Below are 16,874 nucleotides of genomic sequence, written 5' to 3' on the forward strand. Positions count from 1 at the left end.
AGTTACAAACAGTGATCTGAGCATGTCTCTTCCATCTCACTCAGTACTGCACTACCTTGAGAAGCATCTGTAACCAAGCAGTTACAATGGGGCTATATTAAATAACTTTTTCAGATGTCTAATAATAAGTATCAGATGGTGACAAGTGTTTCCTCCTGCCTAAACTATCAGACTGAAATAGTTACATATGATTTCACTCTGTCTGAGATAGAAGCTAAGCCAGAAGGCATTTTAAATTAGCATTTGCTACAAGCAACCCACATCACACTAACAGTGCCTTCCCAGGATCTAAAATACATTGTCAGAATACCCCAGTTTCCCTGGCACAGAAATCCTTCAGCATCATTTCTGTTGTCGAACAACAGAGAGGTCAAGGAAGGCTCAGTGATGCTGGAGAGCTCCACTCAGACCTTACAGTGTCTCTCCCCTGCCATTGTAGAGATAGAGTGCCTGAAGACAAGGCTATTGGGCTCCCAACTGTTCAAGTTCATTAGCTGACATCCCTTCGTGGGAATTGAATAATACAGGCAGGGCTTGTGCTGGTGGTCTGTTCCTCATGGGAGGCAGGATTCCAGAAGCAGGGAAGAAAAGCTTTTCTGACATAACACCTTTCATCCCAATCTCTTTAAGCACTTCTACAAGCATTAATTAATTAAATATCCCAGTGCCCCTGTGAGATAAGTGTCATCTCAATTTTCTAGATGGGTAAACTTGGTTATGCAGATTATAAGTGGCTTCCCCAAGTTATTCAGCAAGCCAGAAGAGGTTTGAAAATAGAACCCAGGAGATGTAATTTCAAGCCTGCTCCTGTAACACTTCACGGCATTTTCCTTTATTCTTATTTTTACACAGGTGACACTACAAATTGAGTTATACAGCTTTTCTTTCTGGTCAGTGTTTGCCTGTTATTTTGATGCCTTCTCCCTCAATGTTACCCTTTACGTTTTTTAAACCTATTTTTGCTAATGTTTGCATTTTTCTGAAAAGAAACTTTAAAATATCTGATCCATGCTCACTGGACAGCCTTGATAACTGAACATGTCCCGTGTTAATATCTGACTCCACACTCTGCTGCACAGAGGAGAATTCTGTGCCTGCTGAGGTCCTGACTCTTCAGTATTGAAATTTCTCTCCTGGATGTGAATAACAGTGATTTTTCTTCATTCCCCTACATTAATTTTTAATCACAGCCTCTACTTTACCACTGCTGATTGAATTCCCTATCACATCTAATGGCCTTTCGTGCAATATTCATTCATTTAAAACATGTATGGTGATGCCATATTTAATTTTTCAAGGACTGCTTGCTTAAGGCCAGCACCAAAGAAATAGCTATTATACAGGTGTAAAACTACAGTATGATGTTTGATCACTAGGGCAGAGGTAAAAGACTGTTCTCTCAAAAAGGGCACAATTATACAGGGACCACGTGTAATACCTAGTAAAACTCAGTCACTGTTGAAATGAACAACAAAAATTCCTACGCAATTCAGAGGGGAAAAAAATCGATACATTATTTTATTGCATATAAAATATATTCATAGAGCCTGAAACTGAAAGCCAAAAGAGTAACCGTGCTGTAGATGAATTTTACAGCAAGCATTCAATAGAGGACCTGGATTTAATATCCCCAGCACTGCAAAGCTCAATAACTAAAAGGTCAAAAGAAGAGACACACTGAATATGAACCCCATATTTTAGTAAAATGAAATAAGGCTGAAGATTTTATGAGCTTTACTTAGAGTGGAAGAGAGGAAAGGACATTCTGTGTAGCTGCTTTGGAAATTCATGTGCAGGGAAGAGTCAACATCCCAAAGCATTTTAGTTTGCTGGGCATTTTCCTGGTTTTAAATTAATGGGAAGGACTGTATTGGTTTTCAGCAGAGCCATTTGCTCATAAATCAAACTGCATGGTTTTCTTTTGCTGAAGTGAATAGTTTCAAACCCTTACAGTTCTACTTACCTTTGGATTGGCAGTTTTGCCCACTATACCCAGGACAGCATTTCCAGTCCAGGGATGTTACTATTTTATGTTTGATCCTGTAGGCTTGGTGTGTTGTTGTCTGGGACCTGAAAAACAAGAAAAATTTAAACCTGTTTTAGGTGACCAAACAGGAGTTGTAGGATACCTGTATAACTACATTACATTATCTCATTTGTCAAATCTATCCTTTCATTAGCTGCTTGGAAACCTACCTAGGGTTTGGTGTTTCAATAGCACCCACAGCTTTAATATTGCAGCCTTCAGTTCATTTGCATGAATTTTAAAGGAACTTGATGTCTATTTAGTGCTGTCAGATTTTTTTCCCAGAATATCTTATTCAAGAGTCAAATACTGCACATTGTCATGCAAGATATTACAATTAATATCTACTAAACTGAACAAAGTGAGCCAAAAATACCATTGTCATATACCACTCTCTCTGAAATTGGTGAAAAAAATGCATTCACAAAAAATTTATACCACACCAGCTCAAAGTTAGTATACACTGGAAGCCTTCCATTCTGATTATTTTAAACAGGATTATACAAACATTAATCCAATAAAGTGTGAAAATTTCCACTCTGGATGTCAAGGAAAGGAGGGCATGGATATGTAATTGTGATGCCTCAATTGCTCCTGTTACACTGTGCAACTGCAAAGGCAGCAGCAATTTTGTTTCTGTATTTCAACACATTCTGCATGTCCTGGCTACCCCACCACTTCCAGCTTTCTTAACTTCACAGAGAAATCAGTTTAGAATTAACATGCTTCAGTAGGGCATACAGAATAAACTACAGCAAGTCTCCTTGCTCTTTTAATATGCTAAATTCAAAAGTTCAAATAAAAATAATGTCATACAGTACTGCTAGTTGCTACATGCTAACATGAAGAACAGCTAAAATTTCAGAAAATACAACTATAAAATGGTAACCGAATTGTTTTGGACACAAAATCCCTGTCTAAATTGTTCCAGAAAAAGAGAAAATTTGAAGGGTGTTAGACTAGAAAATACCCTCCCAGTGAATTCAAAACTGCCACCTTGTTTTACACTCCAGCTAATCTTGTCACCCCTTTCATAAGGGATGTAATATTATATATATTAAAATTCTCATAGCAGCTGTCAGGAGCTCTGCATGTGTTCCCAACCAGCTTGCCTCTAAGAAATGGCTTTTTCAGCAGCAAGAACTCAATAAAGATTAAGGTGATCAGAAATCAAGACAGTTGTCAGTTATTTTGCTTTATAGATGGTCTTATTATATGATAAAACCACCTTATTCTGCATTAACATAATCCATTCCTAAAACCACTCACAAAAATGAAGTGTCCATGAAAGGAGTTAATCAGGAATAGCTATTTCAAAAATAACTCTCCACGTACACAAATCTCAGAAATATATACAGTAGAGATTTATTTACTGGAGGAAGTACAAGAAGCTAATGTAAATCATCTAGATTTATTTAGGGGAAAATACAAAACAAACCAAAACATTAAACTGGTGACATTTCAATTGCAGGGTCCACTCCAGAGTTTTGCAACACAATCGACTGTATTTCAGAGTCACAAATCCTAAGGAACCTCTATTCCCTGTTTAACCTCAAAGCTTTAAGCATGTTCTGCCATACCATCTAGAGGAAAATTTTCAGAACAGTCAAACTGACTTGTAAGAGATTTTTTAAATTTTTTGAGGTAAAAAGATGTTACAATCTCTGTTTTGTTGGTGCTGTTTCAGTTTGCTATTTTCCAGATTTGTGTATTAAAACCCAATTTCATTTCTGACTGAAATGTAACATTTGGAGAATATAATGAGGCACCCAGACCATAAATATGAATATGTTTAACAGAGTCATTATTTACAAGTTGCATCCAGGCCAATTACTTGTCTAGGTTCACTGCCTGACCAGTGAATGAAGCAATAAAGTGCCAGAAATAAGCACTCAGTAGAGAGATAATAACAAAAATATTTGTGCCTCTTAGGGGAAGCTTTTTGCTCTAACAGAGCACAAGCTTGGAAAACTACACAAGAAAGGATTTTCTTCTCCACATGTGCTTTAAAGCTTTGTACTTTTGCACCTTTCTTTTACTTGAAGACTTTGAACTGGTTGGAGGGCCAGAATGAAGGCATGCACAGTCATGACCGCTTAGACTTGCTATAGAGCCGTGTGAAGATAAGACCTGGAAACATGCTAATAATCTACTCCCTCTGGTTTTAAATTTAATTTCTACAGTCACAATTGTATTAATTAAGCGTGATAATTAAAGAACTTGCAAGTACTCTTTCTTCCTAGCTCTGCGTACCTCTGAGCACAGGATGCGATAGGCCAAGTGCAAGGCTTCGCTCTGCCTGATGAGAAGGATTCCAGGTTGTCCACTACCACTGTAGGCAGGAGTCTGGTATGGACATAAGCACACCAATTTCTGTAAGATAGAGAAGGTAAACATGAATAAAAGTACAAATAATATTTGCCACAGTATGATGATATATTATATTTAAATGGGAAAGTTAAACCTGTAATTCAAGGAGAAGAGTAAGTTATGAAAATTAAGTTTGTTTCTCTCAGACTGCCAGTGTTGTCTTGGGCAATTATGTAGTCTTTGTGGTTCAGCAAAGAAAACAGATAATCATTTCTCCATCTCTACATACATTTATATTGCAAATTTAATGTTTTCTTTGTAAATGTTTGTGGAGCTCCAAGAACAAAGAAGCTCTTCTAGACAGCAGTAATGTCAGATTTTAAAATACACCTACATTTCAGACTAGAGAAACTGTTTATCCAGAATTTAAAGGATTGTTTGGTAAGGTTTTTAGTCACCCATAGCTTTCACTTTATAGACAGACATTTCTAATGTTTCTTCTTTTCCTCAGCAGTACCCTGAGTACATGTAGGCTGTGTATTGCAGTGCACTGTGGAGTCAAAGCTACACACAGCAAAACCAAGTCATAACTCCACACTCGCCTGTGCCACTGGATACCCATCCAGAGAAGGAAGTCACATATAAAATGATCAAACACTAGATCACTGCAGCACAGGCTGCTGGAGCTGGTGAGCCCACAGGTTTGTTAGGTTTTTTAAAAAGGTTTCTAAGGATGCTGCAAGAAAATGCAAACTGTTAAATCCTATTTTGAAAGTAGGCACTTGGTAGAAGCTACACTAGAGAACAGAATTAGGTAGAAATCATAAATTGGATAATGGCTCAGGACAGATTTGAACAGAGAAATTATGCCAAAGAAATCTACTGGCATTCTTTGACTCAGAAGCAAGTAGATAAAGGTGTGACTGTTAGAGGCTTTTGGCAAGGTCACTCACCAAAAGCAATTAGAGGGCAGTGAGGGAAGCAATCTGTAACACAGTAAGAAGATAAAGCCTGATATAGCTAAATAAAGCATTAAATCAGAGAGATTAATGACTAGCTAGCTTTCTCAAGAAACAGTTCATCAGCACAATCTCACATGAATCTGTAATAGGCAGTAGAGTCGTTAATTAGAGGGGAAGTAAGTTAATAGGGTGATGACAGAGTTATACAGAACTATACAAATCCATTTTGTGTAGTAAACATAAAGCTGATCTTGAAGAATTGCAGAAATCTCATGGTACTGAATTTCCAGGCCAGTCTGGATGGAGTTCTGAGCAACCTTGTCTAGTGGAAGGTGTCCCTGCCCATGGCAGGGATGTTGGAATTAGATGATCATTAAGGTTCCTTCCAACCCAAAGCATTCCATGATTCTATGATCCTAAGGAAAGCGTTATTGGATTTCTGCTCGTGGAAAAAACGTCGATTTGGCCTAGTACAGATTTTTTCCTTCATCTCTAATTTAGTACAGCCTTTCTCAGGATCATGCATTATTCCCTCAATATCATATATAATTTCTGACTTGGCAAGTTAGTCACAAGACATTGTTTCAGTTGTAAGGTTGGTGGAGCTGTAAATACTTAATACATAACAATATTTGAGTACAAGAACTTAGAGCTCATCTTCCTGAGTCATCTTTTGCTGCTAACATTTTCTTCCAGTTGTAGTAGCTTTGTTAGTGTTTCATAATTCAGTAAGGAAATACACATTTACCCCAGAAATCACTCTCTTGATATGGTCTCCTTGCAGCGAAAATCAAAATACAATTAAGACCAGATTAGTTCCGTTTACTTAAGTGGCCTTACTACAGATTTAGGCTGTTTCAAGCATGAACAACAGTACAAAACACAAAACAGTATCAGTATCTATCCTTAAGTGATTGCTTTTGTCTACCAAGATCCGACCAGTGCACGCACATTCAGCTCAGTAGTCCTATACTTGGAAAATGATTCCTGAGTAACCAGCAGGATAAGTTAGAAAGCAGGATGCTGAGTAAGGCCAACAGGCTGAACCTCACAATATCTCCGCTGCCAGTGTTGCAGTGCTCTCTTCCCCAACACATATTGTTTAATTGATGAATAATGTGTTTCATATAAAACGGGCTTTTATGAAGTCCCTTTGATCTGATTTTGTTCACTCACTCTCTACTTTCTTGAGAGTTTTCATTAATATAATATTTCCTTTTAATTGGGTATAAAAGGGCTGTGCTTTTTTATCTGATGCTTCCTTCATGTTCTGCCTCCTCTAGTTGTAGCCTTTTGTCTGTGCGTATTAATTAGAGACTCCATGAAGAAATATTTGCTAAAAGGTAAATGCAGCTATCAAGCATAATCATAAAGATTAGATACTCTCCTCACTTCCTCTGTGGAAGCCAGGTGTAACTGTATGCAAGTTTAAGACACATAAAATTGTCAGGAGGAGATGTAAGGAGAGGTAAGTTTTCTGAGTTTTGCAGAGGAATAATGAAGTTACTCACACCACCCCTCTTGATGGGGCTAGTGGGTCCTTTACAGTCTTCTGTATCACACAGAGACCAGCAGTAGTAACTAAACAATAATGGTATTTGCAGTAAACATTGCCAACAGTAAGCCAAAGAGAAACGTTGTAGCTGCATTCCAGAACACCTCTGGACAGGAGGGCAGGCACCCCCTCTTGCCTCTTCCTTGCCAGGAAGACATCTCTTCCACGGCGCTTCCTCACCGAGCATCAGGGAGGAGAAAGAGGGGGGATTCTCTCTAACAGAAGGGGAAGGGGCCACCCCACAATTTAGGTACTGACCTCGCCACAGCACCAGGGACCAACAGGCAGCAGTGGGGTGACAAGAACAGGTCAATTAGCAGCCCAGCAAATACCAGGCAGAGATCAGGTAACAAGTCAGGTCCAAGAGGACTGCTCGAGGTAAGGTCCTTAATAAGGAGAATATGCTCAAGCCTGAGCTTAAGTGGAGCCCTGGCCCATGAGTGTGGAGGCTACAGGTGAAGTTGCTTAGGATCATCAAGGCTTGTTTATCTTGCCCAGGGCACTACCGCTGAGCTCCTTTCTTAGTACAGGCATGAAATCTCTTGCTTTTCATAGCTGTAGTGAGAGTTCTGCATATTCATACCCAAGATTAAAAATCTTTTTTTTTTTTTTTCTCTGAAGTGCAGCATGGAGATTAAAGAAAAAATCTCTAAGCATATGAATGGGATACTAAATATTTCTTAACAGATGCAGAAAGTGATTCTGGGCTGGACTGACAGGGACCTATTCAGGAGGAGCTCTGACTAAGTATGGGGGTTTGCTTATGATTTAAACTTGATATAGAGAATGCAAACATCTAAACTCCTAACTAGTTCTCAGCAATTAACTGATGGCATATGAAGTCCAATCAGAAGACATCTGAAGCAATAATACCACCTCTAGCAGTTATGCAGTACCACATCTCCTTTACTATAGTACATTATCTGTCTGGGAAGAGAGGAGCTAGTGCCTTGGGCAGCTGGGTGCTAAGCTTCTCACCTCTGCAAATCAGGAACCCAAATGTAGGAGTAAGATTTTAAAATCTGGGCTACAGTAAGCAAGGGGTGAGGTTAGGACTTGTGTTTGTGGCTTCCTAATCTGCACTTTACCCTTGCATGCAGATTCTACAGCTCACCGGAGAAAGGGATTAAGCAGAAGACATATAACAATGTTGTCAGTGACAACCTTTTCCACAATGCACATGGTTGGGGTATAGTTTTAGTAATGAAAAGCCATTTTACACCTGAGCAAATGTGGTCAATGAAAAGAGGCATAAAAAAAATTGTAAAAGACACTAAAGCCCTGGAATACACAGTCCGGTTAAAAATAGAAATAAACAAACACCTCCCCCCATCAAAAAGACCCTCTTTTTAAAATGCATACTGTAAATCCCCTAATTATGATTATTACTGAGGGTGGCTAGCTTTCAGATAACAGCTACTGGTACTTCCCCATTTGGAGATGCCCTCCAAAGTTTAAAATGCTACAATACACCCCAAGTGCATCAGTTAAGGGCTATCCATATTTTTTAAAGGCAGTCTGAACTCAGCCTCTACCTAACCACCTTTTAACTAACTTGAGTAGATTGTTTCCATTTAAAAATTTAACTCATTGTTTCCATTTAAAATATTTAACTCATTCCTAATCTATATGAGTGCAACGTCTGAAACTGTGGTTCTCACACGGCCCAGCAATCTTTGATCAGGCTAAATTGGAGGAAATATTCACAGCAAGAGCCCCTGGTGTGATTCATAATTAGGTTTATGCTACCAATGAAATAAGCTCATTAAGAGACGTTAAGAATGTAAATATAATTTTGGAATCAAATTGTCTGAAAAAATGTAGATTTGGAAATAGAAGATGAAGCGTGGCGGAAGAACGATGACAGGTTGTGTTAATGCAAAGGCAGAACAGAAGACAACTGATTTGCATAACAGGACTTTAAACCTGAAAATCCTCTTTACCCTCCCTGGAATAATTTATTCCAGATCATCAACACAGGCTTCTAACATGCAGATTTTGTTGAGAGCTGCAGGAGCCTAGCCGAGCATTGAGCCTGATTTCAATCAAGAAAGCCATATTTAAAAACAAAACAAAACCCTCGCAACATACAACAGAAATCCAGTCTAGAAAGAGTGGTACAAGTCCCTGACTGGCATAAAGCCCAAGCGGCAGATTTCATCCTTCTCTTCCATGCATTGGCCTGGGACGTGCACTGGCAGCAGTGTGTGGGAGAGTCCTCAGGCCTTTGAACTAGCCTCTTTGATGTGGTATTTGCAGCGGTATTTCCAGCTTGAATCAAAATGCTGCTAGCCCAACTCTGCACCCAGAGTGATTTGACCGTACCCAGATGCGACGTCCCACCCTTGAGGTGAAGGCAGCACCTACACCGAGAAGCGGGGCACAGTGCTAAGAGCAGCATTTGCTCCTGCTGGAAGCAGTGAGCACGTCTGCTCGGCAGCCTCGTCAGCCCCAGTCCTCTGGGGCTTACGGCCATTGCCAGCTCCAAATCCTGAGCAAACAACGGATCCTGGAGCCTGCCCAGCCGGCTGGAACAAAGCGCCCACCGCCGGGCAGGGACGCATTAGCGGGACCCAGACGGTGCCTTGAGCTTTTGCGGTCGCGGGCCTCCTGCTTCAGGGGACACTCTAGAGCCCTTAAACCCGTCGCTGCTTCCCTGGCACGTTGCCGGCACTCTTAAAACCCCTCGCCTAATTCGCCATTAGCGGGGTTTGGCCTCGGCTCCGCCTCGCTGGCGGCGGCGGGGTGCGCTGCCGGGCACGGCCGGCAGGTGGCGGGCGCGGCCCGCGGAGGGGAGCGCAGGGAAGGGCAATGGGCCCGCGGGAAGGAGGGAGAAACAGCCGGGAATAAACGTGCCTAGCTCCAAAAAGGAGCACTGTGGCTGCTGCTGCTGCTGCTGTTGGTCTGCTCCGTGACAGGGTTGTTCTGAATGCGCTCGCAAGTCAATGGAAATGCGTGTGTTTTAACTCCAGGGGGCTTTGAAGCCGCCCTCTTTGGCGCTGTGGTACCCAGTGTTCCTAGAAAGTAAAGTGCGATTTACACTAATACCAAAAAATCAGGGTTTCTTTATGGTGAGAGGAAGTATATGAGACCGCAAGGACCCCTTCCACAACACATTTCCACTGTAAATAGTTCGTTGGGTACATTGCTGAGAGAAAAAACCCCAAGCCTCACAAAAGCTGCCAGCTATACCTGTACGTGACTGCTTCCACTTGCTTGTAAGCACAGATCCTTGTAAGTGGTCCTAAAGTCACCCCACGGTAACACCAGAGGCAGTCAGCCACAAAGGGTATAGAATTTGTTCTGCCCCCTTCATATTATATCTGAAGATTACTTATTTTTGTCTGTAAGTAAATTAGATTGCCTGGCTTTTAATAGAAATGTTATTGAATCAGCCCAGCTGAACACCACTGAATCATGAAAATGAGATTATTGTGTTGCTGAAGGAATACAAAAGGACTCAGAGCTTGAGCTGCTGTCAAAATCCATGCCTAGCACCTGTTTTCATTTAGTATTGTCCTTTACATATGAGCAAATGGGATGTAGAAAGATGCTACAAAATTTGGAGCTAGAGGATGTCTTGTGAGGAGAGACCGAGGGACCAGGGCTTGTTCAGGCTGCGGAAGGGAGGACTTGGACGATACCTCACAGCAGCCTCCCTGGCCCTGCAGGGAGGATAAGTGTAGTTGGAGCACAGCTATTCCCAGCAGTACAGGGCAGGAGGACAAGAAACAATAGGTCCATATTGAAAAAAGAGAGGTTCAGACCGAGTATTAGAAACTTGTTCCTTGGGCATTGGAGCAGGGCCGTGAGAGATTGTACAACCACCAGCTCAGAGAGCGGAGCTCAGTACTCATCCGGATCACACCAAAGCAACTTGGTCTAATCTCACACCTGACCCTGCTGTGAACAGGATGTCCCTTCCAACCTGAGTGATCCTATGGGCCTGTGAACTTATGATCTTGCTTATCTATCTATCTATCTATCTATCTATCTATCTATCTATCTATCTATCTATCTATCTATCTATCTCCTTTTGGTGATATTATTGGTCTTCTGAAAGAAGGTAGCTTAGGTGTACTCATAAAAACATATAATAACATGGTGGGGAAGAAATCCATTCTTTGGGGGTTTTTTAAAATTTTTTTGTTTTGTGGCTTTTTTTGTTTGTTCGTTTTTTTTGGTTTTGTTTGCTTGTTTGTTTTGGGGTTTTGTTTGTTTGGTTGGTTTGGTTTTTTTAAGATAGGATCTTTTCCAATCTGAAAGACTGCTACATAAAGATCAGAGCACAAGCCCCAAATTTAGGTTGTGTAAAAGTACATTGCTGTGATCTATTTTCAATTTGCTGTAAACAACCTGACAAGTTTGGATGAGGAGAGATAATGTTGATTAACACAATGTAAATGCTCAGTTTATAAGCATAGCAATCACCTTCACAACGATTTTAGCTCTTACATGGGAGATCGGATTTTAACGACTTCCTCTGAATTCCACTAGATGACTACAGAGGCTTCTCACTTTGTTGATACTCGTGATATGGTAAATTCTCTATATTTAAATGAGCATCAGTCATCTCTCAAAAATATAAGTTCTATTTCAAAGGAAAATTATAAACCTGAACCAAAATCAGTTAATTTTTTTAGGTTCAGTGCCTATATTCCTTTGCTCTGAAAAATATGAATCTCCGCTAAAAAAATGATTCAGTACTCACTGGGGACTGAGCATAAACAATTCAAATTGGGAAATGTGTTTTACATGCTGATTGGAATGGAAAAAAACTCTAGAAAGTACATTTGATATGTAATATAATATAGTATGTGATGATAAAATATGTTATAGGATGTGTTTTTATTCCTGAGAAACAGCTGACTTGTTGACACTGAAGTATCAGGTGTTAAACGATTGTTTAATGTTTGGGTTTTTTTCAGGACTCAGTGTCCTGACATTTTGTCCTGTCCATTACAAAACACAAATTCTACTCTCGTCATTCATTTCCTTTTTTTGTATGTACAGTGCTGAAGCCTTGGACTGTGAAGAACCTCTTTGTTTCATCCAAGTTTTTAGTTACTGTGTCCTACCTTGTGCTTCAAAAATTAATTCACAATTTCCACTTATCTAGCACTTCACTGATCTGTTTAAGCATTTAAAAAGTTCTCTTGTTGCAAATCTGATCAGCTCTTTTAGACCTGATCTCCCACTCAGTGTTGAGAGGCCTTTAAAACAATCAAACTTTTCTATATAGAATTTAGAGTTTTGAGAAGATATCCACTAATCTCCTTTGAGATTCATCCAGTAAAACACATTTGGAAAAAAAAAAAGCAGAAAAAATTTTCTTTAAAAGGGTCTTAATTCTGCATTTCCCCCTCTGAAATATAATTTTTTTTTCCATCTAGTAATTGATCCAGAGTAGAAAATTCATTAAGGTAGTTCTGGTCTATTTTACTGTCAGTAGTGGTAAAGGCGCGGCGCTGTCACCGCCGAGGCCCGGGTTCGATTCCCGGTCAGGGCCACTCCCGGGCAGGTGGGGCTCGTTAGCCCTTAAAGGCAACCCACCTACGTCCTAAGGACCTCGCTGCCACCGTCCAAGCTCGCTTGGCCCCGGCAGATGAACCTTAGGATTAAAGGGTGGGCTCAGTTCCGCGCACACTGTGTCTCACCTAAAAAATCCAATGCGCAGGCTGGAAGGTGGAAAGACCTTCCCCGGATCTTCGCTCGCGAAGACTGGCCATTATATATTATATATATTATTATATTATATATTACTTTTCAGGTGACCTTCAGTGGTACTGGTTTGGTTTTCATTGCTTTGCTAGTCCTTTTGTTATCTACAGAAAAGTAGACTGTAGTGTGTCAGTGCTAGCTTCTCCACTTTGAGAAATAGTGACCAGAAAAAAAAAAAAAAAAGGCACCTTTGTAAGTGAGAAAATAAAAATATAAAAAATATGATCCATGGCAGTTCCAGGGGGGAATGCTGTTCTTCAGTCTGTTCATAGTGTTGTTTTGGGCAGCTTCTCTTTTCTTATTTACCTTCATTAAATGAAGGTAGATGCCTTGACGGTTTCTTCGTACCTGATTTGTTGCTTAATCATGCAGACGTATTTCTTTAGCTGTCACTGATTGATTTTAGGGGGCTCTTGAACAAAAAGGATCTGAGCCAAAGTCCATGAAATTCAAGGTGATTTTTTTCCAAAGGCTTTTCCTCATGACTGATGATGTTGCTTACCAGGACTGTGATACAGAATAGATGCTTTGAGATTTGGCAGAGAAAATGTAATTTGAAACACTTGCATTCTCGAACTGGCAACACAGATAAGCCTTTGGAAAACATATGGGGACACCTTGCTGCTTGTCCTCTTCCTTGCCAGGTCTGTTCTAGAATAAGTGTTAGTTTCCTAAAATGTTAATTATATTCAGCTTTGTAAGAATGAGTATTTTCTGTGCAGACCTGAGCAGATGTTTCTGGTGTACCTTAAATGAAATGCTAGGAAGAGTTGAATATTTGCAGTAGCTGAGAGGTAAATCCTTACACCGTGTCCGGTTTGTTATCATAATCCCAATCTATGCAGAGGGTTGAAGGAACATTTTAGCGATGGAAAACAGTCTGTTCCTAATCCTTGCTGTTCCCATGGCAGATGAAACAAAGAACAAGAGCAAAGTTAAGCATGAGCATCAATGCAACAGTGTAATGAGATGAGCAGAAACAGTACTTACCATCCTGAAAAAAATTCAGAAATCATCTGTATAGTGATGTCTTACGTGAATCTGATCACAGAGAAACTAAATAACAAGACTCCAAGCAACCTAAGTACTTTGTGAGAGTCTCAAAAGCAACCTTGGTGGAGAAGGGACTTTATTTTCCAGTGCTGTGTTTTCTGTGCCACTGAAAACAGTCTACCATGATTCTACCCAGTCATTATTGCCACTTGCAATGGTCTCTAGGACTGCAATGGGACTAACACTGAGCTCAGCATGTGTAGGAAAACTGGATTGTGGGCTTATAGCCAAAGCAACAGAAATATCTTCAAGATGCTGCTGGACAAGAGGGGCTTATTGCAAAGATCTTCTTCATGGCTGAAATACAACATTCTGGGGGCAAAGCTTGTCATGCACCCCTTGACACTTAGCTGCCAAGGTGACCTAAGGCCAGTATAAGAGTTTCCTCCTTCCAGCTCACAGTGAATATACCTAGTGAGGCAGAAACCTAAGCCATGCATGACTGTATTTTTTGTAAATGCACAGTGATGCAAAATTTAAGAAATCGATTCAAGAATTGTTCTCTCTGCTCCATTAAAAAGTGACATGATGAAAAGAGACTGTGAACCTTGCATTAACTAGGCAGTTAAATCAGGTTTCTATGTGTCTCGTGTATCTGAACCATCTGCTGATCTTAACCATTCATTTTAATTTGTCAGTGCACTAGAATTCTACCAAGCTGATACAGACAAAAGCAATTTCCATGGAGAAATGCAGACGTCTGGTCATGAGAATGAAATATTTCAGCACTCCTATCACATGTGAGAGCTAAGCAAATCTGTCCCTGGTGCTGACTTTATTAAACCATTCTGTGCTTAGTAATAAAATACTGTCACCTCACCAGTACCAAAGGCAATGGCAGGGGAAGTCTATAAAGACCCTCAGTGGATTCCTGATAACTGGAAGAGGTGTAATATGCACATACTAAGAGAAAAGAGTAATGTAGAGCCATTCAACAATGTGGAGATACTGTGGGTAATTTACAGCCTGAATGAACATCTCGTGTATTTAGGAGCTGCCTCGAATAGTAATTAATAAAGTAGGGTTCAGAATGGAAAGATGAGTGAACCAGTCTCAAGGCTCCACCTCAGACTTACTCTATAGCACTGCTGTTATTTAAACTGCTTTATACAGTGAAATATTGCAATTGTCTCTCTCCTGAGAGATATGACTATGAAAAATATGTATCTCAGATGAACTCAATTGAAAATAATGTATCATAAATTTTCTTCTTTGACACCAAATTGCTCCTCAGATTTAATGTCACTGAATTTTGGAAAAACTCTCTGGTTTTCCAGCATTTCTTTATTCACTGCTATGGGTTGCATGAAATTTTCAAGATAGGTAGAAATAATAAAAAAAGCAAACCATATTTGTAGAGACATTAAGTCTTACATTTCAGGGCTTAAGTGAAATTCATTACTAGGAGTGAAGAAAGGAGTTTTCCTTCAGCTCAGACCATTCCAGATGTGCTTCCTATGAAGTTTTCTTATCCTTTTGAAAGCTTGGGTGCAGACCCCACCAGAAGGGAGGATACCTCACCAGAGAAAACACTCTTCCAAATTGGTTTGAGACCAGGTAGCTACAAATTATGTCCTCCTGTACCTATTCTAAGGTTAACTATAAAATTGTTCCACTATGAAAGAACAGGATGATTTAATTGTATTTTCATGACAGTGAAAAATAAGGAAGTTTAGGGTTTTTAGAGACAAGGATATGCCCAACATTTAGCCCTTATAATATCACATTGAGATGTGATGTAAAGAGGTCCAAAGCCAAGCTTTGCCTTATTAACAGTAGAATCTTGGATCCGGAGACTTTAGACCTACCGACTGTACTTCTCATCAGGTGCCTGTTGTAGTATGTCCCTGCCCCCAGGAGTTCTCGCATCTGAAAAGCTAATCTGAGATGAGTTTTTAAAATAAAGTCACGGTCTTTGGCAAATATGGTTCTGTTTCAATAGGGAAAAAAATATTCTGACAGTTCTAATAGTGCATTTCTCTCAATAAAATGAAATAGAAACTTGTCAGAACCCTGAGGGCACCTGTGCATCTTATTCCCCTGGACCAACCTGATCCAGGATCTCCATCTATACATCCTACCTGTGGGCTCAGGAACCCCACTGAAGTTCATCCCAGTGCCATATTGTGCCTGACCTGCAAGCTGACATTCTGGCCTTTGACCTTGCCCCGTCATTATGGACTTCACTTTCCCAGTGATCACTTGCCCTAGTCACTGTCACCAGGCCTGATCCTGACTTGCTGATTTGCCTTCCCAGCTTCATGTTGGCACTTCAGCATCAATACAGCTGTGCCTGGTGATTTGGGCACTAGGGGGTTGACAGCTGTCACATCTGGATGTGTCCTGCCTGCCCTGCTTGGTGTCTGTCAGAAATATTCTTCTGGGACAAACTTCAATAATCCATTAAATATTTCCAAGTCATGCCCTTCTGTCATTTTCATGTGAATTTTTCAAAAATAGAATGAATCAGAACTTTTTTCTGACATAGTTGTTGTATGTGTGTGATAAAATATATGTACATAATATTGTCCCCAGATAGTCTAGGGTAAAGATAGCAAGGGAATTATCTTTGTAATTAAACCATTAAGGCACATGATATCCTACAGAAAGCGGTATTTGGGTAATTAAGCTTGTACAATGGGCACCTATTGTACCTTGTGGGTATTCTGACTGGAGACTCTCTAAGAAAATATATGTATTAGTATTTTTAAAATTATAAATGTATTTTAAAACAAATGCTCATGCTTGTTTGTTTTCCTTCCTTTTATCTCTCACTGATGTCTTCCTATTGTTCCTTCTATATGGAACCTTGTAACATCAGCATCTCTGCACATATGTTATCACAACAGGTTGCCATAAAAGATTACAGAGTCATGCAGTTCCTGCAAGGTCACTCAAAAATTTAGGTTGGAATAGAGACTATAACAGGAGAGATGCTTTAATTCAAAGTAAATTCAAAAAGAAAATTGTGCTTCCAAATTTCCTCAGAGGTAGTACACTTTACAACTGTGGAATCTGCTATGAAGTCATCCATGCTGTGCTCAGGCTTCAAATGAGTAAACCTTGAAGAAAGCTGCATGTCTGTATTGGAAGTCTCACAGCATCTTTCACTTTATTAGCCATAAAGATTAAAAAAAAATAAAAGAAAATATAAGATGGAAACAGATTTAGGGTGTGGTCAGTGACATCTGTACATAACAAATAAAAATGCTTGTATTCTTATGCATAGTTTCTCAGCAGTAGCTTT

At 40.0% G+C, this 16,874-nt stretch overlaps 1 protein-coding gene across 1 annotated transcript in view; it reads right to left on the reverse strand.

Moving 5' to 3' along the window:
- The window catches only part of MMRN1 (multimerin 1), a 43,126-nt gene that overhangs the window by 23,777 nt on the left and 2,475 nt on the right, over positions 1-16,874 (reverse strand). The window contains exons 2-3 of the mRNA XM_050338235.1: positions 4,280-4,399; positions 1,964-2,070 (exon numbers count right to left, since the gene is read on the reverse strand). Of these exons, the coding sequence (XP_050194192.1) occupies positions 1,964-2,070; positions 4,280-4,399 (227 nt within the window). The remainder of the gene's footprint in view (positions 1-1,963; positions 2,071-4,279; positions 4,400-16,874) is intronic.

Source organism: Myiozetetes cayanensis, unplaced genomic scaffold, assembly GCF_022539395.1.
Source record: "Myiozetetes cayanensis isolate MyiCay16 unplaced genomic scaffold, myiCay2020 scf7, whole genome shotgun sequence".
NCBI lineage: Eukaryota > Metazoa > Chordata > Aves > Passeriformes > Tyrannidae > Myiozetetes > Myiozetetes cayanensis.